Source organism: Vipera ursinii (assembly GCF_947247035.1).
Source record: "Vipera ursinii genome assembly, chromosome: 2".
Classification (NCBI taxonomy): Eukaryota; Metazoa; Chordata; class Lepidosauria; order Squamata; family Viperidae; genus Vipera; species Vipera ursinii.
In genome coordinates, this window is record NC_139513.1 from 86711690 (window position 1) to 86736278 (window position 24589).

A 24589-nucleotide genomic window follows, 5' to 3' on the forward strand; every position below is an offset into this window, starting at 1 on the left:
ACAGAATTTGGCTCAATTTTAGCAATAGCAATAGCACTTTGACTTATATATTGCCCCAGAGTGCTTTACAGCACTCTCTGGTGGATTACAATATCAGCATATTGCCCCCAACAATCTGGGTTCTCATTTTACCGACCTCAGCAGAATGGAAGGCTGAGTCATCCTTGAGCCGGTCAGGATTGAACTCCAGACTATGGGTAGAGTTTGCTTGTAATACTGCACTTTAACCACTGTGTCACCAAACAAACAAATAAAAATTATAAGCTGTTTACAATTTAAAACCAAACCACCAAAGAACACAGCTGACCAGAAAAGCAAAATATCAACCATAAATCTACCAGAAGCAAATAAAACCAAATCAGGAGCTACATAATCACTCTGTTCCCAAGAGCAGGTCTTTAATAACAACAGAAGAGTAGAAGCCCTAGAAATGTCTGCAGGGAGATCATTCCAAATGGCAATAGAGTAGACATACTTCCCGAGTCCCGCAAGATGACACTGTTTATTTGACAGGTTGCAGTTACATTATAAATAAATAGATAGATAAATAAATAGGAGCATACTGCATTTAATTTTAATTCTGTATCAATTAGTTCAAATGTAAAGGTATGTATTTTGGTTTGATACATTCTTAACTATTAACTGTAGGGAACATATAGTTCTTATTTTTATTTTATACCTATTAATGTCATTATTTATCACCTGGATAAATACATTAATCTCACAGACTTTTATTTTTGTACATGTACATCAACATTCTGACGTTTGATACACAGCATTGTGATCTAGTTATTACAAAACTACTCACTGAAAAAAAATGGTTGAGATGACTTTACTTGGGTTTGTTTTAAACACTAACAATTAAATTGCTAAATCTTTCCATAATGCAGAATGTTACATACTGATAGCTTTATCTGAACTTTAGAGAATTGTTCAAGTATGTTTTTCTCATGTTACTTTCAGTAATTCAATAAGGCAAATTACAAGATTTGAAATTTAACAAGTTCATCAGGAGATACAGACTTTTCTCCTTTATTCTGAACTCTTAATTCCCAGATCTATACTGCTCTTCCACTAACATGTCAGTAACAGAACCCCAATATTTGAAGTTTTACATTCCTGCAATTTGCAGCCAAGAAGCATATTATTACTGTTATACAGAATGTTCAGGCAGATTTTGATAACACTAGCTTTTGTAGCACATAGTTATACGTTTGCCACAGTTCTAATAGTGTTACTGCTGCTTTTTACAAGTTTGTACATTACCATCAGTTTTCATTAGAGGACAAGGAAAAACAAGCTTTAGTTTAAAATTTGGGATACCAAAGAAGGCCAGTTGTATCAGATACAATACTAGCAGTGTAGTACTTTGCACCAGATGATGTCTGTGAAAATTGAAGACATAATTTTAAATTATTCTAATTGGAGAATAATCTAAGCACTTAATATTTAAGAAATGTACTTTCAATCTATATACTTCAGTACAGTCCATATTCCATTTCTCAAGGGGCATGGTATTGCCACTACATAATTAAGTACTAAAGAAAATAATTCAGTATTATATCTCAGATTCAGAATTCCTCATTTGCATAGAATAATTATGGCTTGATCAGTTTACCATGTAGGCATCATATCAGGGAACCACATTCTTCCAAGATGTTTGGAAACTTCAGAATGAATTTGATCCAGATTATAGTCACTATCTGGAATGAGCACTTCTTCCATGATGGACAATTGTCTGAGTCTGCCTCCACACATCTTTACAAATTCAATAAAGCCTCGACAGGTAACTTCACATTCACCAAGTCCCATGGCAGTTAAATTCTTACAACGTTCAGCAATGCGAATGAGCTCATCATCCAAAGGCTGAAGACCATTAGCACAGACAACCAATTCAATAAGTCTTGGGCAGTTCAATCCAATGCGGCCAAGCATTGATTTGCTTACGGCACGGCCAAAGTAAAGATGAGTTACAGGAGTTTCCTCCCTGAAGAATACATCAAACTCTTCCTCATATAGGAAGAAGTACATCACAATGTTGACTTTAGGGGAGTGCTTAATCAGCGCATCCCAGCTTTGCTTTTTGATGGTGTGAAATTCAGTCTGTCCAGGATTCTCACTTACAACGTCTATACGGAGATGTTCCAGGTTAACGTGCTTCTCACTTGAAAGAGCCAGCAACAGTTCATCACTTAGTAGTTGGTAGTTAAGGGCCAGCTCCCTAAGGCTGTGACACTGGTCAGCAACACAAAGAATTCCTAAAAAAAGATAGAAAATTCAACCTAAGTGTATAAAATATACTTCAATTTATCTTTTTATGCTATAGTGCTCATATGCCCAGCAAAGTTGCAAATATTTTAATCTATTCTAAACGGGGGAGGGGGGAATCATGAAATTGATGGGGAAAAGTTCTATATTATTTCCTCTGTTTGTTCAGAAAACACACATCTGCAAATTCAGTGAAGAAATACTATCAAGATATCAATAGGTTTATCATTTGGTTCTTTGCAGTGACATGTTCTAAACAAAACATTTACATACAGTAAATCATTCAGAAAAAAATATTTAAAATCAATGATGTTTCTTTCAATACAACTTCAGTCCAAAGCCATGCATAATAGACATAACTTGCAAAGATTTAATTGGTCACAGGAACATATATTGTCAGCAGGAAGACAAAAATGTGATGCAAGGAGGGTTTTTAGTTCCATTCCTTTTTCACTTTTAATTCTGCATAATTAAAGCCACTAAGTAATTTTATTTTGTAATCGAGATATTTTTGTGAAATCTTTTGACAATCATTGATTTGTAATTTTGCCTAATTTGAACTGAAAATAAATAAACTAAATACCTATTTAACTAGGTATCTAGTGAGCAAAACTCTCCCCCAACCATCTTCTGATGTGAAAAACATACAAATCAAAATAGTAACTCTTATGACTCTCACAGAACAACCATGTTTGTTGTCATCTTTTAAAAAAAGAACATGTGTTGCAAGTTGCAAGTAGGCTCGTGACCGCTTGGATGAAAAGATGATTTCCAGAGCCTCTCCATTTATGGTGCTTCTGGATCCCTCAGAAAAGAACAACTGGATACAGAGCTAAGGAACAGGACTACACGGGTTTTGGAAAGGAAAAGATTTCTCTCTTTGCCCCAAAGAGGATGAAATGATTAAGTGGTGAAGATTTGAGACACCCTATTGAAACATTTTGAAGTCGCAACCTGTCAACTTATGAAGAGAAATGTACTTCTTTTCTGGGTCTCACATTCAGAACATGATAGAAAAGATCCTGACTATAAATTTCTACTGAGACACATTGAAACAAATGATAGAATTTGATATAGTCTGAAGATACTGCAAGGAACTGAATTTCTGTACAATACAGCAATGAATCTAGAGGTACCAGCAGTATTTTTTTAGCCATTTCCTGTTGAATGATATGACCTTACAAGAAATTCTACAAGAATCAAATAATTGGTTAAACACGTTGTACCAATGGAAACAGTTTGGACTCTGATTCTTTGAGATATATGGAGAACAAACTAAAAGAATAGAGCACTTAATGCAGAAAAATCAATATAATTTACTAAGCATTATTTAAGTCTGGTAGAAAGAAACTACCAGAAGAACGCATAGGGGAATGCACAAACTGAAGAGTGTAATTTATTTAAAAAATTATAGACCATGTATCTCTGTCCCCCGAGTGCAAATGGGCATGGAACCTTCTTGGGACTGTGTTATAAACAGAAGTGTAATGTTTTCAATGAAAAAAGCAAGGAACTCCAGTTGCCTTTTAGAAAAGTACCCTTGAGATATGAAATTACAAGCATATTATTGTGGTGATGTGCTACAGATGGCCACGTCAGGCAAAAGATTACAAAGACATATGGAAGAGAGATCTTGTAATAATGGAAGACTTCAATTACCTGGACATCAGCTGGAAAACCAAATCAGCCAAGTCTTCCACTGTTGATTGTTCATTTTTCCAAAAGAAAATGAAGGGGGGGGGGAAAGGTGGCTGGTGCTCCTATATCTGATTTTAATCAACAGGGAAAAGCTGGTTGAAGAGCTAAACAGAAAGGGAACCCTAAGAGAATGGGACATGACATACCGATTTTCAATATGCTGGTCATATGGCACACACTATATTTCCGGAGAGCTAATGTCAGCAAACTCAGAGAAGTACTAGGTGGAACCCCATGGATGGCTATCCTCAGATTAAACAATATATGAGAGTCAGTAATGTTCCCAAAATAAGACCAACTACACACCACTCCAATGAGAAGAAAGATGGGAGAATTTAAGAAGCCATTTTGGTACAAGGGATTGGATGCTTAAGTTTCAAAAGTCCTTCAGATCTTATGCTTTATGCTTCTATGAAATTCAGAGCATTCCACAGCAGGTTAACATTACCAAACTGTAATATAACAAACCTGCTTCTTCATTTAAAAGATTAGCCTCTGTTGCTACATCCAAAAATCTATTCAATGTTTCTAGTTAAGAATGAACCCAGGAGCTGCAATGACAAGAGTAAAAAATGGCATGAAATAAATTCTATATCGCAAGTTAATTTTGAAACCAAAGGGCAAAGGCAATACAATTAGAACAGTTCATCACTCTTGCTGCAATGTTGTATTTTTGTTTACTTGGGTTTATTACTTACCAGCAGGGGATACATGAGGGCAGCTGCTCATTTTAAGCAATTTTAAAGTATCACTATTATTAGCAACAAGGACCTTCAAGGATGGATCATCTACTGGAGTATCTTCAATCTTAATGGAAGATAATGACTTGGAATTGATGAACACCACTGTCAACGCTGATACAAAATGAGCCTATTCAAACAAATTAGAAAGGAAACATTTCATATACATTGCCTATACAGTTATAAATTCATTGCACTTTCAGAAGTGATGTTTATCTAGAAGTATTTAATGAGTCATTACCATAAAATATACATAAGGTTTAGAGCTATTAATATTGAAGAGCAGTCTCCTAACAATCAATGAATCCTCTTTATGAGTACACAAGTCCTAAACGCAATAAAGATGGTTTTTAAGTTTATAATGAGATATTAAGTTCATGCTGAATTACTCAGCAGATCAAATTCAAATACTGAGGTAACAGCATAATTTTGCCAAAAGATTATAACCAATTATGTCATTTAGATGAAAGAAAAGCATTGAGCAATAGATTACTTCTCCTCACCCCGTCCGGTTAGTTGAATATTGACTGCAGTAAATTAGAGACACAAACAGAAAATGAATTGTGGGAAGAGAATTACTCTGAAGTAATTATAATTACATCAATTTATGAAATGATTTGAAATAATTGTGAAGAAGTACTGTTTGAGTGGAAGTTCACTTGAATTATACTGAAAGTAGTCCAATGACATGAGGATGTTGTTGTTGTTTTTTTTAAAAAACCACTCTTGTAGATTTTATTATCAGGAATGTTGCTCTAAAACTTCCCCACCTCTAGTCAGCATGATCATGATGGATAGTGTTGTGAATTATAATAAACCATCTTGAATGCTTATTTATCTAATTTAGCAAAAATATGCAATACAATTGTAAAAATTTGCAGATAAATGGATCGGCAAATGGTTAAGATTTTCAGAAGCAACTAAAATGATAGTAGATAACTTGAATATTCCAGCGCTTACAAAACTATTTTATGAAACAGGAAATATACGTACATTTCAAAGAACATGGATTTGGAGCATACTATTTCAGCAACCTCATCCCATTCATAACATTTTTTCAAACTTGGTATATTTTCTATTTTTGCCTATGTACTGATCATCAAGTGATCAACATACCACTAATGTAATATTTTCAACAATATATAGAATTCTTTTGTTTTCTCATGTTAGCATTTGTCATGATGTAAGGTTTTCACGGTAGCACCTGCTTATTTAAATAATAGAGTGGTACACAACTGTGCTGCTTCACTTGCATAGCAATATTTGATTCAGTGAATGGAAAAGGATGGAAAACAGTTTCACTAATTACTTCTTTATGCTGCAGCTACTTCTTCACTTTGTTCCAGAGGATTGATGGATTTTCTAGAAATGACAAGGAACTGCAGCAGAAAGAGACAGAAAAAGTCATTTTTTGTCTCTCAATTTGTAAAGGTTCCTATTGTACCAGAACTTTGTTCTTAAAGCAAAACCAATCAATGAATTATTTCCAAAAATGACACACTGGGGAAAAATTATATAGACTTTGTCCCCAAATATATGTATATAATAGTTGAATTTATCACTTTTCCAAGTTCATATCTTTGCAAGCAATACCTTAGAAACATCCATGAAACTTGGCTTTGCTGTTGAAATTAAGCCAAGTGTCTTGATAGAACAATTCACCAGCTGAGAAAGAATATCACATGCAGCTTCTGCAGACTCAGTACTGCTGTCAACCTGAAAAACAGCATTTCATCAAGATAAAGATTATCTCATGCTGCCATTCCTTTAAAGCATATTGGAACCCTTTGATTCTCAGCACTACTAAGTACTGTTTTTCATCAGTTAATTAAAGTTAACCACTCATCACCTACAATTCTTGAACAGAAAGGTGCATAAATATATATAGAAGCTGATACAGGACTTCAAAGAAGCAGACATAAATTGAATGCAGATGGTCCTTGCTTTGCAACAACTGGGCCTGGCAACTAATATGGTCATTAAGCAAGACATCATGTGATCACAATGGACTTACAACACTTCCAATGTTAACTGAGTCACCATAGGTCATTAAACAATACATTGTGTGACTACAACTTGCAATTTTAGGGCTAGCTTTTCCATTGACTCTGCTAGTCAGAAGCTGGCTATAAAGCACGCAAATAGTGTGATCACTATGGGAAGTTGCAATAACCATAAAAACCTAATGCTTATGAATATTTGATTCTTGATCATGTGACCACAGGGATACTGCTATGATTGTAAATGCAAGAACTGGTTGTAAATTTACTTTTACAGTGCCATTATAACTTCAACCTTTGCTAAACAGGTTGCTAAACAGGCAGTTGTTAAGCAAGTTCTACCTGTACATTTAAAAATATAAGGAGCCACCGTGCACTTACTAGGATGTAGCTGACAGGTGATCAAGACTGATTCAGTTTTAAAGAAAGTACACTAAGATTTCAATCAAGAGACAGTCAAAGACAGTCCCTTACATGTTTATTCCCACAAATTTCTAAAATTAGATGTGATGACAAATGATGAGTGATCCATATTTCAATCTGCTTTTGTTTGGTCTGTATATAAATATGTTTATTCACTTGTGCTAAATGTATTGTTTGCTGCCAGCAATTCCTCCCACACCTTCTGCTCTGAAGAATTGAGGGATTTATTTATTTATTTAGCATATGGTATATAATACATGCACTTGCGATATATATTAGCATATATTAATATATTAAGAACTGGAGGATATTGTGAACCACATATGGGCTGAAGGGACAAGGGTGTAAGAGAAGATTGAGCTGGAGTCCCCAAATCTATTTTAACACTTCTAATTACCATTTCTTCAATACTTCAAGTAGGCAATATATAAAAGAAGTTTCCCACACAAACAAAAAACAACAACAGAAAATGCAATCCAAGGTGCAAAACATACAACAAAATTCAGAGTTAGTAAAACATTCTTTACCTTGAAGCTTACATACTGCAAATGATTAGCATGTCTTTTGATAATCTGCTGAATAAGATCGGGATGAGTAGACTTCAGGTAAGACGTAGCAGGCTGATTAAGTTCAAATTCAAACTTTCTCCAAAGATCAGGGATATGAAATACCTCATTCCATCGCCGGCAAACTGAAGATGCCCGAGCACGATCAACAAGAGGCAGACACTGAAAGATTTGCAAAACTATATGGATTGGCAGGTTTCCCCAGTCAATCAAGTTGAAAGAATGAGATGCACCAAACATTGAACTATAAAAACCAGTTTTTTGCTTTTTTTTGCTTTCTAATGTTTGAACAACGGGATTTTCATATTTAACTGTGTCCTTGATTCTCTTCATACCGATAAGAAAAAAAAAGTCACGTCAAATGCTGTTGAGTTGTGTAGAAGTGGCAAAGCTTTCTGTAAGTTTTCAAATACAGTTGATCTCTAGAAAAACAGGGACAAAATTAAAGGACTTTCAGAATGCCAAATCAGACAATCTTTGTTCCAAGAAAAATACTACAATGAAATCCATATTATTAGAAAGATTAGGCATTATCTGAGGGTGGATGACTGCCATTCAGCCCCCCACTTTGACATGGTCAGTTGGATGTCTTTGATTGACATCCAGGAAAAAATGTGGCTGAATTTAAGATCACTTCGCCCTCCATGAGTTTTAACAGCAAAGTGGTATCTATAGACCTTTGGAAATTAATTTATTTATTACATTTATATAGCTGTCCATCTCACATATATGACTCTGTTCCAAATCCCACTGTTATATTCAAGGCAAGTCTTGAAAATGCCATTTTCAGGATTCTTTTCAGGGCTTTGAAGATGGAAACAGTTTGTCTAGCAGTGATTTCCTATGAGATGGAACTTAGCAGTCTGAATTCCCAAGAGGAAAGTGGTGTATTCCAGAGGAATCAGTTTGGAAAGATTCTGTCTTATAGGTGTGGAAGAATAAAGAAATGTGCTTGGAAGAATCACATGTCTGTCTTACTTTTGACATCAATCTTGCCAAACTCAAGCACCGTACTTTCTGACATCGAGCATATACTCTGAGAACTATCAGGGAGTTGCTGTCTTCACCCTCTTTCTCTCACACAAAGTATTTGAATTAAGCTGCCTCTTATTCCTCTGGAATGCACTCTCTTTCTCTCTCTCCAGGAAATCCAGACTATATTCTATCATGCTTGATTTATTCATCTTCATAAATTTCCCATATTATTTTCTTTAAAAAGGTTTGACCTTGTACTGGAGGCGGTCCGGGTCTGGATGGGGAGGAACAGGCTTCGACTCAACCCTGACAAGACTGAGTGGCTGTGCGTACCGGCATCTCGGGATATTCAGGATATCCCACCCCTCACTATGGGGGGTGAGTTATTACCTCCTGTAGATAGGGCTCGCAACTTGGGAGTCCTCCTAGATTCACAGCTCTCCCTAGAAGACCATATAGTAGCTGTGACTAGGGGGGCCTTCGCCCAGGTTCGCCTGGTGCGCCAGTTGCGGCCCTATCTAGACCGGGATGCCTTACGTACGGTCACTCATGCGCTCGTGACCTCTCGTCTTGATTACTGAAGCGCTCTCTACATGGGGCTACCCTTGAAGACCACTCGGAGGCTCCAACTGGTACAGAATGCAGCCGCGAGAGTTGTATTGGGAGTTTCCCGATACTCCCACGTCACACCTTTGCTCCGCGAGCTGCATTGGCTACCAGTTGTCTTCCGGGTGAGGTTCAAGGTGTTAGTAATGACCTACAAAGCCCTTCATGGCATGGGTCCGGAATACCTTGGGGAGCACCTGCAGCCGGCGTCAACTTCCCTCTGCCCAGTACGCTCCCACAGAGAGGGCCTCCTCAGGGTGCCACCGGTAAAAGAATGCCGACTGGTGGCCCCCAGGGGGAGGGCGTTCTCTGTGGGTGCACCGGATTTATGGAATCATCTTCCGGTCGAGCTCCGGATGGCGCCCGATCTCCGCTCCTTCCGGCGCGATCTTAAAACCCATCTCTTTAAACAAGCTGGCCTGGCCTGATGGGACGGGGTGGGATTTTTATAAATGAACTTCAATTTTTAATCTGTATTAATTTATTATGGGCATTGTTTAATCACGTTTTAATAATTTTTAATTTTTGTATCTAGTTTTTATGTATTGCCCTGTTCACCGCCCTGAGTCCTCCGGGAGAAGGGCGGTATGTAAATTAAATTAATAAATAATAAATAAATACTAAAAATGGTAGTGAGAGTGAGAATATAGATGGTTTACCTCTCAGAAGGTTCCTGCCCTCATTCCTTTCTTAGGAAGTTGACAGGGGTGATGGTGAAATCAACAATAACAATAAAAATTTTGGCAGTACAGTCTTAGAAATAAGGTAACTGCAGGTTAAACTGCTGTACCCATAGCGTAATAGACTCTTAAGGTAAAGATAAAGGTTCCCCTGCACATGCGTGCTAGTCGTTTCTGACTCTAGGGGCCAGTGCTCATCTCCGTTTCAAAGCTGAAGAGCCAGCACTTGTCCGAGGACGTCTCCGTGGTCATGTGGCCGGCATGACTAGACGCCAAAGGCGCACGGAACGCTGTTACCTTCCCACCATAGTGGTCCCTATTTTTCTACTTGCATTTCTTCATGCTTTCAAACTGCTAGGTTGGCAGAAGCTGGGATGAGTAACAGGTGCTCACTCTGCTACACGGCACTCGGGATTCGACCCACCAAACTGCCGACCTTCTGATCGACAAGCTCAGTGTCCTAACCCACTGAGCCACCTTGTCCCTTCTATAGATTCTTAAGTTATTTACTATTTGAGATTTCTTCATAGGAAATTGATTGCCACTGGCTATTGTGGACAGACTGTACAAATATTTCCCCCCCCCCGAAAAGGAATATGTATAGCTATCTCTATGTGGTTCTCCTCCTTCCCAAAGGGATTGAGGAAGAAACCAAATTTTAAACCTCTTAAGTGAGGGATGCTCTGGGCTCTTCACTCTCCCCATTCCTATTCAGGTAAATGAAACCCCATGGTAAGATCATCCAGTGGCACAGGGTCAGATTTAATCAGTCTTCTGATAATACCAATGTATACATCTTTATCGTTGGTAGAGTAAGTGATGCTATTAAAGCACTTTCAGCTGCCTGGAGGCTGTCCTTTCAGAGGGAGAGGATTAGGTTAAGACCTAATTCCAGTAAGATGGGAGTTACTGTGGGTCTGAAAGGTCAGCTGCTTCCTGGAAGATTCCATCACTAATTTTAAATGGATTTGCACTTCCTCTCAGACTCACAGCTCCTGCTTCAGGAGCAGATGGCAGCTATGCCTAAGAGGCCTTTGCTCTGTTCCATCTAGAAAACCCTTTTCTGGAATGTCTGTCGCTTAATTGGATGACTGTAGTACGCTGGACCTACAGCTACCTGCATGATAGGTTCTATGAGGCTCCCTATATGTCTCCCTCTATTAGAGGCTCTCATCTTTTACAGCCATGTAAGTATGGCCCTTCAGTCACTGTTCCCCTTCTCTAAAATAGCATTCTGCACATTATGTGATTGGCCCTTTCTCTTTTAAGAAATGGGTTGTCCCATCATGTCTGGTGATCAGGATATAGGGCTGAACATGTAGATTAGTTACGTCAGCTTGTGACTGATGAGTTTGTTTTTAGCCAGGCTACTATCCTACGTGCAGTGTTTTTGATATATATATTTAAGACTGTTAGTTGCCCAGAGTCATGAATTTGAGATAGGCAACTATATAAATTGAAATAATCAATAAAGTCAAGGAGGGTGGATTGTTCTGTTGGCTTCTTTATTGAAAGACTTTCTTTACAATTGCTAACATTTTTAGCCATGATTCCTGAATCATATTATTTCTAGTTGCTATTTTACATGATTATATATTTTTAATTGTTCCATATAACCCAGGGCCAGCAGACTGGAGCAGCCTATAAACCCAATAAATAAATACATATATGCATATTGAAACTTAAAAGAAACTACTTAATAGCAGAAATAAATTTACAAGACATACCATAAAAAGACCCATTAAAAAGAGGATTTATTTTATACTTTTTCTCTAATTGCAACAATATGAATTTTTTTATCATAAAGATCAGGCTACTGATACTGAATGGATAATGTTGATTCAGTTAAGTAAATATATTTAAAGTATGTTTAATTTATACAATGATGGTACATAGGACATATGCCTTGCACGTACAAGTTCCTAGATTTAAATTCCAAATAACATTTAGATGGCAACAATAGAAAGACCTGTGAATCTAGATACATAAACAAAAGGGAAAAGATACCAATTAAAAATGGCAACTTTGGATTGGTTGAAAAGGCTATTATATAAATTTCTTTATTCAAGCATTTATATCCTCTTTTCCCCTCCAAAGCTGTACAAAACTGCTACTAATAGAGACATATGCTTTATAGTATTTATATTAATTACGTTTCTTTAGGCACTACTGATTATTAATTTGTTACATTGACTTAAGTAAGAATTCTAACTAAAAATGTCTAATTAATTGCATGTTAAATTGCAGTTGGCAAGTAAAATTTCAAAAATCTCCCTTTCTTTGATGGAAAGCTTTTAATCAAACAAAAATTAAGCTTAATGGTTTCAAATTTATTTAATAAATTCATCATTTTATCAAATATACTAGACTTTCATTATCAGTTTAGTCAGTTATAGCTAATGACTAATGAATGGTCTGAAATTTAAATCCAGTGAATAAAACAAGAATTGACTAAGAGTACATATATTACTGTACAAATTTATATGTGTACGCATGATAACAGAAAAGTTGCATCTGAATATATAACCCTATCTGCATCTCTTTGCCCTATGAAATATATGAAATATATAGAGAAATTCTGCTGTACAGCATAGGTTCTAAAACTAATTCTATGCAGATGTAAGCCTAATTGTTTGAAGTCAGATCCATTAAATTTGTCTCATTGAGATTAGTAGTGAATAGTATTAAAAATAAGAATGGCTTAGGAACAGAACAAATGATTAGACCAACATCTACTACAGGCAGTGGAATGGCATTCCTCCTACTCATAGCATGCCGAAATATAGACCAATATTCAGAGGTATATTAATAATAGAACCAATAATAACAAATAGAATCAATAGACTAGCTCAACTGCTGCTATGCACCAATTTATTAGTTCCTTTACAAAGCTGCAAATTCTCCTTCGGAAATCAGTGTGCCAGTTAAAAGATTAGAAGTTGTAGTTTCATAGTTTTAAACTCCTTTTTGGTGAAAACTTTCAATAGATTAATCTCGCACATAGAATACAGGGATGTAAGCAAAATAACATGAAGTGAGTTGAAGAAACAGTAAGAAAGACACGTAAAAGTCTTTTTGTGTGCATGGGGTGGAGAAAAGGCTTAAATTTATTTAATTTATTTATTTTATTTAATTTGTATACCGCCCTTCTCCCGAAGGACTCAGGGCGGTGAACAGGGCAATAAATACCAAAAATACAAAAATTAAAAACAGATTAAACCGTAGTGCCCAAATACAATAAATAAATTACTTAAAAACAATAATTAAAACCCCAAACCCATCAGACCAGGCCGGCTTGTTCAAATAGGTTTTTAGATCACGTCGGAAGGAGCGAAGGTCGGGAGCCATCCGGAGCTGACCAATAATAGAGCTCAACAATGAATTGGTTTCAGATCACAATAGCCTGTTATCCTTTTTAAAGCTTGGGTCTTTTTAAAGCTTGGGCCACTGTAGACAAATCTTTTTGAAATACTGAAAGATGTTTCTCCACCCCCCCCAGCCCCAGCCCCCAATCATGGTATTTTCTAGAGGCAAGATGGACTTGAATCCAAAGGTTCAGACCATTCTGAGAAGCAGTTACCTTCAATCAAGGCACAACACTGCAGAAGATATCTCTACTGCTATCATCACTGCTGTATATATGTTCTGTAGTCAGAAGAATTCAGCCACCGGGGATGTTACTCCAGCAGCCATTGCATACACTAAGTTCATTTAAAAATATTTGAAGAAAATATTATATTTGAAATGTATACATGTATAAAAATATATGCATTAACATTATATAAATCAGAATAACACAACAGCGCAACAACCCTTAAAAATGACTGCAGAGGCACTGTAACATTTGTCCTGCCTATTCCCCCCTCCCCCCAGTTGGGTCGCCATAGGCACTGGGCCTTTGCACCTTGCAAATTAGTGAGCCTCCAGTTTCTTAGCCTGGTGCTTCAGGCCTTTGGTGCATTCACAGAAAATGGAGGCCTAAAGAACTGCAAGATCACACGAGATCATTAGCGCGAGACCTCGAGTGATCTCACAGTACTTAAGGCCTTTGTTCTCTGCAAATGGAATGGATGAGCAAAAGACTTTGCAAATGGAGGGAAGGCCTGAAGCACTGAAGCTTCCATCCATTTGCAAAGCCTTTTGCCATCTTTACAAAAAACTTTGCCACCGAGAACGGAGGCCAGGAGGGGCGCATGCGTCCCTCTGGGCCTCCATTTACGCTGGCAAAGGCCTTTTCTGAAAGCCTTTGCTTCCAAGAACTGAGGCTGGGAGGCGCATGCGCACCCCTCCTGGCCTCCGTTCTTGGCGGCAAAGGCTTTTTGCAAAGACAACCAGAGCCTATCGGGACGCAATCTCTCATCCCTGCAGGCCTCAGTATGCCTTTGCTCAAGGTGAAACCACGGCAGAGAGGCTGGAGAGGAGACAGCTCCCTTGATCATCGAGATCTATGTAAGGTAAGTGACCCGGTCAGGCAGGATTGGGGGGGAGAGGTAAGCATGATATATCTTAGTGGGTCGGGGGAGGCCTTGGGTGATCAGAAGCACTAGCCCCCCCATGGCTTTCCCCACCCTGAGATACCTCATGCACTTAAGGACCCGCGTATTCGATTAGCGAATGCATGAGTGAAAACAGCAAGTGATCACATTCAAGCGACGTGATTCACTCCTACGAATCCTCGGCTTACGAATGTAATTGGCAGGCTCCATTACATTCGTAACTCAAGGATTACCTGTACATGCATTTGTAAAATCAGATGGGTCTGATGTATGAATTATAGTCCTTTGAGCCCTGCCCTGAAAGGGTTGCAGAGTCAACTTACATCACCGGTCTTAAAACATGCAATCAAGCAAAATATAAAAGACCACACCACTAACGTTTTATCCTCTCATCCTTTGATTAAAATCTGTATGTATTAATAAGCTAGGTAGATCCTGAACAGAAAATCAAGTCTGTATAAACTTTTCTGCTATTTTTCAAAGCTTTAAAACTGAATACAATAGATTAAATAAAAACTAAGGGAAGCTAACGGCAGACCCACTGAAATAAACAAACAACCTAATATAGCTAAATTGAATCTCACTGATTTCAGGGGAACTACTTTAAGCGTGATGAAGTCTCAATATAACTCTGTATTGTTCACTACTAGTCTATTAAAGATTTCCATACTATGCACTTCTGAATCCAGGATGTATAACCCCAGTCATGTTTGGCTTTTCCAGATGGCAAATAATTTAATTGTGAAGAATAATAATGTGGTCTTAAATTCTACTCTTCAGAAAGTGACCAACAGAAATTCTGTACTCATGGATGCCATTTTTACCAACAGACTGGTTGCAGAGCACTGCATTTCCAATAGTGGTATTTGGCCCCAAAGCCTCAACTATGATTCCATCACAAATCCCTCCAGAAAATAACATCACCTCAGCCATTCTAGCTCTGAGGACATTAATAAGTCCACTATGACTTCTGTTAATGCATGGTAATGCTTATACTACCTCTTATTATAGTAATGCTTTAAGTAAGATATTATGCACATTGTACTTATATTTCAGAGATAATATGTATTATAATTGGACATAAAATACTGGCTAGGTCATGCAATATAGAAAACAGTTATATTTCCTTTCAGCTAATTTAAGCATAGAGCAGAATATTGTAGAGATTAGTGACTCGTACATCATAAAACTTTATCTGGTATCTTATTCAGAATAAATACACCACAAATATTTCATATATAACAATATATACCCAAATAGATTGAAGCATTTTAAATTAATTCCAGCCTAATGGCTAGTTTCACAAATCAGCTGGCCTTGAATTACAGGTGCACGTGCACACCTAGTTCCAGAAAATGTGGAAATTCCTGCTTAGCACAAACACCTTTCTGGTGTCTGAACAATCATCCCATTGCTGAGTTTTTTCTGACTGTACGAAAGCATTTAACTGGAGAGCAAGATGGAATCTCAGGAGAATGACTGACCTGTGAAGTCATCCACCAAAGCAAAGTGGCCTGCCCAGTCAAGGAAATCCATGGAAGGGACTAAGTTAAGGTTTGGAACTAGTGCTTGTTTAAGCAAATTATTTCATGTTTTGAATACAAAAATATCCAAAACTGGTTAATCATACAAAACATCACCATATAGCTAATTAAAGAGGAAACTGGACGATATCATGGAGCTAAACCTCTGCCACAAACTCTGTACTTTGAATTATTTAATAGCAGATTGCCTGTATTCATAAAAATATTAAGTATGACCTTCTTCAAGTGCATGTTTGAGAAATTACAAAATCTATATTATGCATATAATATTCGCTGAGAAAAACGGTTCTGATATGAAACACAATGTAAAAGAAATACTTTTTTCTTTAAACTCTTTAAAGATGACATTACTTGGAGAAGAAAATTCATTCTAATTTCCTTTTTATATAGTATAGTGAATTGAATTCTCATTGGGCAGTATATTTAATCTGCAAATCATTACCGTAGTTTCTGGCGTATAAGACTACTTTTTAACCCATGAAAATCTTCTCAAAAGTCAGGGGTCGTCTTATACGCCGGGTGCTGAAAATTTAGGGACAGGGCTGGCTGGAAAACCTGGAGCGGATCTCCCATTTAGTCTGCGCAGGGAAAGCGGGACCAAATGGAGAAAAAGCTGCAGTCTGTGATTTTTTACAGGCTAGGGTCTGGGCGTCTTTCCTTCTAAAGTTGAAGAGCAGCTGTAGTATATCCCAACTTGAAAGGCAGGTGGGGAAGGCAGCAGCCAGAGCAGCGGCTTAGCTCTAAGAACACATTTGACTCAGGAACTGGGCGGGCTGGCTGGAAAACCTGGAGCGGATCTCCCATTTGGTCTTTTTTTTAAAAAATCCCATTTATATCCTGCCCTTCTCCGAAGACTCAGGGTGGCTTACAATTTAAAGCACAAATCAATGTGCTTAGCAATAGCCTTCATTCTGTGTATATGCCTGTTTATTAGGGCTTTCACCACCCCCCAAGCAGCATTATTACAAAGTCAGCTTATTGCCCCCAACAATCTGGGTCCTCATTTTACCTACCTTGGAAGGATGGAAAGCTGAGTCAACCTTGAGCCTGGTGGGATGCGAACCTGCACTAATTGCAGGCAGCTGGTTTTACGTAAGGCTCTGCACAGGGAAAGCTTTAGAGTGAATTAGGAAAAGTGAAAAAGTGAATTAGGAAAATAGGGAACGGTTGCTGGAATTGGGTATGTGTAGTTTAACAAAGAGAAGGGTGAGGGGTGACATGATAGCAGTGACCCAATATCTCAGGGGCTGCCACAAAGCAGAGAGAGCCAAGCTATTCTCCAAAGCACCTGAAAGCAGGACAAGAAGCAACGGATGGAAACTAGTCAAGGAGAGAAGCAACCTAGAACTAAGGAGAAACTTCCTGACAGTTAGAACAATTAACCAGTGGAACAACCTGCCTCCAGAAGTGGTGAATGCTCCAACACTGGAAGTTTTTAAGAAGAGACTGGACAGCCATTTGTCTGAAATGGTATAGGGTTTCCTGCCTTAGCAGGGGGTTGGACTAGATGACCTCCAAGGTCCCCTCCAACAACTTCTTCTTCTTCTTCTTCTTCTTCTTCTTCTTCTTATTATTATTATTATTATTATTATTATTATTATTATTATTATTATTATAGTTTAATCCACTTGCACTGTTTTGTTTACATGTTTGATGACAAACAGCCTTATGTTTATAAGTGACAGTTTTCCTACTAAGCACCTGCATGTCATAAGCATTTGAATTAAAATTACCATATTAAAATCAAATCTGATGTTTTTTAATTTTTATTTGGTGTGCGTTGGAAGAGGGGTAGTCTTATACGGCGAGTATAACCCAAACCCTATAATTTAACAGGAAATGTAGGGGGTCGTCTTATATGCCCAGTCGTCTTATACGCCGGAAAATACGGTATTTGTTCCAATTGCACTGATATTACAGCACAAGTATATTACAAATTATATTACATACTGTGCTCATCTGCAATAATCCAATGTAGTTTTTCAAGGAAATGCACTTTGATTAATATTTGATTAATACCAAAGAATATAAAGCCTATCGGTGTTAATAATTTTACAGTATTATCTGGAAATTCTAGGAAAAGAAGCTAAATGAAAAGCAGTACAACTACTATTTTGTGCAAATTTAAGAAACGGGTAAGGGCAGGAGTAAAAAAAATGTTCTTGTAACTTTCAGAATCCATCTTCCAATAAAGTATTCAACATAGAGAAAAGTGCCATGGATATATAGTTTGTTTAGGATAATTTGTAAATAACATTACACACCCAAGCAATTTGCCACTCCCCTTTTTTCTTGACTGTGTGAGTGCTGAATGGCAAATGGCCTAACGCCCTTCTTTCAGCACTTCATACTGTGTTTCTCAAGCTGTGGGAATACAGTGTAGTGCTACCGTTATGCTGTGTGCATCTCTTTCATTTATGCATAAGAAATTCATTTAGCATTGTAAGAACCAACTAGGGAAACCTATTTCAGCGTAATCCACATTGGAAGATTCTGCTTTCGCTTCTTGCATCCAAATTCAGGGAAATTGTTTATCTTAACTACAGTTACTGAAAGGAAGCCAACCTTAACCTGAAAATTACAACTGACCAAATCTAAGCTTTCATGAGTAATATAACAAGAAAAGAAGTGAAAATTTCCAATTTTTGTGGCTTCACTTGTGAAAAAAAGGTTTTTTTCACATTGGAAAAAAATTCACACATTGAAACCCAAGAGTTTTCATCTAGTAACATTAAACTATAGTCAGTTATGTGCAAAAAGCAACAGCAAAAACAAAGAGGTAGAGAATAGCTCTCAAGGCTTTTATTGCAGAATGCCAGCTTTGTAACATATAGATATGGCTATCAGATCTCGGCTACAAACATTCAAACTTCCACTACAAGTAGGCCTCGATTTATGACCATAATGAAGCCTGCATAGTGGTCATAAAACAGGTCAGACAAATGACCAACCTTATTTTATGACTTTTTTTGCAGTGGTCATTAACCAAATGCAGCAGTTGTTAAGCGAACCAATGGTTCACTATTTAAGCATGGTTTTACCCCAAACAAGAAGTAACTTGTTTTCAGCTAAACAGTCGTTAAATGCAGTCACATGATCGCAGCATACTGCAAATGGACGAAAATATGGCCGTGCTGAAATGTGGTCACATGATGGCAGGGAGGCTCCGACAAGGGGAGCTTCAGACTGAGATCGTAAGTCCCCTTTTTCAGGTTGCTTGTACCTTCGACCAGTCAAAAACTGAGGACCAACTGTACATGGCAACAAAGTGAGCATGCAAATTTCATTGCTTTTAATTTAATTTTAATTTAATTTAATAACATTTATATACCGCCCTTCTCCCTGAGGACTCAGGGCGGTTCACAGGGCAGAATAAAATAACCAATACAAACATTAAAAACAGATTAAACAATTGCCCTAGTTAAAAACAATATAAATACAACGCTAAAAACCCCCAGAAAAATTAAAAAAGCAAAAGATAAAACAACCCCAACACTCCCCCTCAGGCTAGGCCGGCTTGTAAAAACAAAAATGTCTTGAGATCGCGGCGAAAGGAGCGAAGATCGGGCGCCGTCCGGAGCTCTACCGGTAGCTGATTCCACAGCTCCGGAGCGCCCACAGAGAAGGATCTCCCCCTGGGGGCCACCAATCGACATTCTCTGATCGGTGGCACCCTGAGGAGGCCCTCTCTGTGGGAACGCACAGGGCGAAGGGAAGTTGATGCCGGCAGCAGATGTTCCCTGAGGTACTCCGGCCCCATGCCATGGAGTGCTTTGAATACCGTTACCAGTACCTTGAATCTCACCCGGAAGACAACTGGCAACCAATGCAGCTCACGGAGCAGAGGTGTAACGTGGGAGTATCGGGAGACTCCCAACACCACTCTCGCGGCTGCATTCTGTACCAGTTGGAGCCTCCGGGTGGTCCTCAAGGGCAGCCCCATGTAGAGAGCGTTGCAGTAGTCCAGACGAGAGGACACGAGCGCATGAGTGACCGTGCACAAATCATCCCGGCTAAGATAGGGCCGCAACTGGCGCACCAGGCGAACCTGGGCGAAGGCCCCCCTAGTCACAGCTCCTATATGGTCTTCCAAGGTGAGCCGTGAATCTAGGAGGACTCCCAAGTTGCGAGCCCTATCTACGGGGGGTAATAGTTCACCCCCCATAGCCAGAGGTGGAATGTCCGAATAAACCCGGGATGAAGGTATGCAAAGCCACTCAGTCTTGTCGGGGTTGAGTTGAAGTCTGTTCCTCCCCATCCAGACCCGAACCGCCTCCAGGCAACGGGACATCACGTTGAGGGCATCACTGGGGTGGTTTGGGGTCGAAAAGAAAAGTTGGGTATCATCATTTATCTAACTGTCACATGGATGTTTATAGTCCAAATCTGACAGGGTTGATTTTCACCTACTATCTTCACATGGTTACATTCTGAAGCCATGAACAAAGAAGCTCCAATGCTCATGTTTCCTGTGCAGCCTGCTATAGCATAAGTAAGAATAAGAAACCAAAACTGCAACCTTACAAGTATTTTGAAATTTGAGCAATGTAAAAAATGGGATTCCTCAAATATGTCTCTTTTTTAAAAAACTTTATCCTGGCATTGAAAAAAATTTAGTCTAATGATAAATTTATAAAATTAAGCACTGAGAAAAAAAGATGAGAATCTCTCCTTTAGAACATTAAAATTTACAATTAATCTTAGCCAATTGGCAGGAAATTCAGAATAGTCAAAAAAGAAATACATATGGCATATTTTATTGGTATAAACTTTAGCAGTAGCCATTATTTAAATGACTTTTAAAAACCAATTGTATAAATTAAGTATGTCAACAGCTATTAACCTTTGTGGCCACGTTAACATCTAGGCCCATAGGCAATATGCCAATGATTATCTGTAGAAAATAGTAAGGAAAAAGCTTGTTATATTTATGCCATCCATGTGAAGCATTCTAGGATTCAAGATGTTGAAGTTAGTTAATAATATAATAGTTTTGATGGATAATCAAAGACTAAATTGCAATGAATTAAATGTAGAATTATTTCATATAAGCACTCTTAAAATGATGACAACCAGTGTTGTGAAGTGACTAAGGTGTTAGACCTAGCACTAGAGACACTAGAATTGTCACAAAAGCTCACTAGGTAAATTTGGACCAATTATTCTCTATCTAATCTATCTCCATAGGTTCTTATGGGGGGGGGGGAATGAGGAGGCAGACCTATAATACTTTATCTTCTGAATAAAAAGGCAAAATATAAATCTAATTAATAATAAAGTACAATTAGGTTATAAGATGTGAGATTTTTCCCTGCCAAGTTTGGAAAAAAGAGAAACTACTCATACTAGAGCACAGGGCTGAAAAGATACCAAATTTTTTTTGTTATTTAGTAAATATCTCTGCAGATCAGTTATTTATTTTAATAACTAAAAAACCCAAATATCAATATTTGACCAAAAGTCAGATGGATGGAGTCACTGAAGCAGTAGGCATGAGCTTAAATGGACTCCAGAAGATGGTAGAGGACAGGAAGGCCTGGAGGAACGTTGTCTATAGGGTTGCGATGGGTCAGACACGACTTCGCAGATAACAACAACAGATATTTTTCAAGTAAATATATACAAAAGTTCAGAAACTGGATATATAGGGCAGTCATGACATTTTGGATGTAATATTTATTAATATATTAAACAGTAATTTAACGAGAAGTAGTCACAGAAAATTAAATTAATTTAAATTAATATAATCTAATTGTAGGAATTACAGTACTCTTCCAATATTTTCCAAGATATATGATAAGTCTTGCAGAAGATATCTTTTTGGTTTACATGGCAATAAAACAGAATCAAGATGATTATTAGGTATAGCATACATATTTCTGAAAAAACATATAAGCAAACTTTTATGAATAATAATTTGGTATTAATTAGAATGATAAAATTAAATCCAAGTGAGGCTTTGCAACATCTTTCTGTAGGAGTATTTCCTTACCTAAAATGCTGGTCCACGTTACACAATGCTGGATGAATGATGTTCATCCCAATGGTTAACTGTGGCCATGAAGTAATCACCTGCATCTGCCTGCTTGTACTTTTATGCTATATAAAACAGTAAAGAAATTCTATTATAATCTGCCAAAACATTACTTCAGAACAGTCTTCTCAACTTTTCAGAAAATGCAAGAATGCAATCATTATTACAACTGACTCTAATCTCATATTATACATAGAGAATTCATTTTCTTCATCTTAGAAAAACAAATTCCATAAGCTCTTCCTTACAGCTAGATTGATATGCTATTCTGTTGTATCTGAGATAAGCCCATTGATATAAACTGTGCTGACCCATAGTTATTTTGTATGTCACTGGCATTTGACATGTCATCTCTTTCTGCACCCTCCCCGGGGAGAACTAGATGGGACTATCGTAGTAATTGTTTATTTTCAGTAAACATAACTGTGTTAAAAAACCAGTTTCAGTAGAAAATATTATCAGAAAATGCATTTTAAAACAAATTATACCCAATTCTATAATAACACTATTTCCAGCTGCCTGATAAACAAAGCATTATTTTCTTTGGAAGTCTATTTGCTTTAGGATGTACTCCAATTTGTAATGAAGGCTTCTGCATTTGCACTTCTTCAAAACCTGTCAGGACAAACAGTAGCCACTATATTACAGAGATGTATTCTTTCATGATGTATATGTCAAAATAATACAATGGCACTCTGTAAAAGAAATAGCACCATTCATGTTCGTAACATGCTAGCAATAAAGGCATAAACAACGAAAGTACCCAGTGTTTTGCTTCCCCATCTTGAAGATGCACTGACCAGACTTATATGGATGTGGGGAAAAATGCAGTTATGTCTAGCTGCTGTACTGTTTACAAACAGCTGCCTGAAGCATACCATCACACATGGAATTTTACATCAAGCAGATTTTCAGTTCATAAGGAATCACAGTCTATGGATGAATTTCTGACAATTACTTATTTAGGCTACTGCTTGACTTTTCTTTTTTTCTCCATGAGTCCCAGGGGTTCAGGCCTCCCTGTCACTTCTTGGAAAGTTATTAGGTTTCTGATAGTATAATTGCTTTATGGTGTGCATATGTCACCAGCGCACACCAAACTCATGGTTTTGGCCTTTTTCATTTCAGTTTGCTTTTTTTTCTGTTCAGTGACCTAACAGTGACTACAGTAAACAAAACAACAGGTGGCCAGAAAGAGCTTCTAGTGAAAGACAGCCCTATTTCTTTCCTCTGTTATGGGTTTAACATTTTACCTGCATTAGTCTTTCTCCTGCGGGAAGAAATAATCTCAAAGAAGATAAGATAACCTTCACTGTCATTTTTTTACCGTGAACACATTGGCCCACGTTAAAAATGCCTGCTCTCAAAAGTATACATCTACCCATACACAACACACACATGCTATATATACATACATACACATATATACATACATACACACGCACACAGATATATAGATGAGCCACACAGCCCTCTCTTGTAAATCACGACTTTGAAATTATTTGCACCCTGAAGAAGCTAGTTCTCATGAGAGTTTACCTGCCTGGCCATCCACCGACAGTCGCCAAGCCAGAATGCAACGAAACTACTTGGCCCGGGAAGCCTGGCAAGGAGCTTTATCAACACTTAGAAGGCGGCTTCCCACCTTCTAAGCGACGCCTTTTCCTTCAGCCCCCTCTACATGTCTCCGCCGCTATCCCTGACCTCCCAGCCCAATGGCGCTGCTGCCCAAAGGCGTCCCGGGCTCCTTCTCTACCTTCCAAACTCCTGCTGACCTCACCGGCGTCCGCGGCGGAGCCGGAGCCAGGCCCAGGCTTCTGGCGCAGAAGCAACAATCTTCTCGCTCCAAGTGGCAAACCCTTCCCTCCACACACACTTACGTCGCTCGCCGCGCCTCCGCCTGCCGGGATCCAGGCAGCGCAGCGCCTGCCAAGAGAGGGGCGAAGGAGCCGCACGCGACGCAACCGAGACCTACTTCCGCGACTCAGAGCTGGAGTGGGCGTTGCCGCTTGACAGCTGTTTGCCCTCCCCCCCCGCTCACCCACGTGTTCTTTCCGCGCAGGCGCTTGGCTGATACGCAACCGGTTGACCCAGATTCGCGAGTTCGAACTTCTTGTCGCTCGCTTCCGCTCTCTTGCGGACGTCGAAGGTACTACCTTCTCCACCCCTCCAGCCTCCGGGAACGAAGGGAAAGGCAATAACGCATGCGCGTACCCTGCGACGATGACGGCGACGACGACGAGTTCGTCACGTGACCGCTTCTACCATTTTGGGCTGAAGCGGATTTGTGGGCGTTTAAGATGGTAGAAAGTGCTTTTTTTTTGTCACGTCGGGAAAGTTAGCGGGTCGTCTTGCTATTTTTTTTTTTGGACGTGGGGTAGAGTCTGTAAGCAAAGATGCGAAGAAGGGGGAATATGGCTAAGAGTTAATGCAACATTTTTGTGATAGTAAGAGGGAATCAAAACATTAAGACGACTCAAGTTTGAAAGCCAGGTGTTTTTCTTAAAAAAAATACAAACACGAAGTTACTTTTTTATTATTTAGAACTACAATCCCGTT

The 24589-nt window shown here is 38.4% G+C and overlaps 1 protein-coding gene across 4 annotated transcripts; it reads right to left on the reverse strand.

Annotated features, from left to right (window-relative positions):
* Positions 1-483: 483 nt before the first annotated feature.
* LOC310633831 (F-box/LRR-repeat protein 21-like) lies at positions 484-24032 on the reverse strand. Of its 4 annotated transcripts, none has more exons than XM_083351741.1 (6): positions 23911-24032; positions 21989-22095; positions 7657-8117; positions 6300-6422; positions 4665-4836; positions 484-2258 (listed from the first exon to the last, which is right to left on the reverse strand). In XM_083351741.1, the coding sequence occupies exons 3-6, from the start codon at positions 8026-8028 to the stop codon at positions 1615-1617; spliced, it is 1311 nt and encodes a 436-aa protein (XP_083207867.1). In that variant the 5' UTR covers positions 8029-8117; positions 21989-22095; positions 23911-24032; the 3' UTR covers positions 484-1614. The 4 variants fall into 4 exon arrangements, with proteins under 4 accessions (XP_083207867.1, XP_083207868.1, XP_083207866.1 ...); XM_083351742.1 differs by lacking the exon at positions 23911-24032 and adding an exon at positions 23787-23902; XM_083351740.1 differs by lacking the exon at positions 23911-24032 and adding an exon at positions 23570-23848.
* Positions 24033-24589: the final 557 nt, after the last annotated feature.

Coding starts and splice junctions, on each gene's coding strand:
- LOC310633831 (XM_083351741.1), bottom strand. CDS start 8,028: ATGAAGAGAATCAAGGACACAGTTAAATATGAAAATCCCGTTGTTCAA. Junction 4,837..6,299: donor GTTTCATGGATGTTTCTAAG/GTATTGCTTGCA, acceptor TTGTTTGAATAG/GCTCATTTTGTATCAGCGTT. Junction 2,259..4,664: donor CCCTCATGTATCCCCTGCTG/GTAAGTAATAAA, acceptor ATCTTTTTTTAG/GAATTCTTTGTGTTGCTGAC.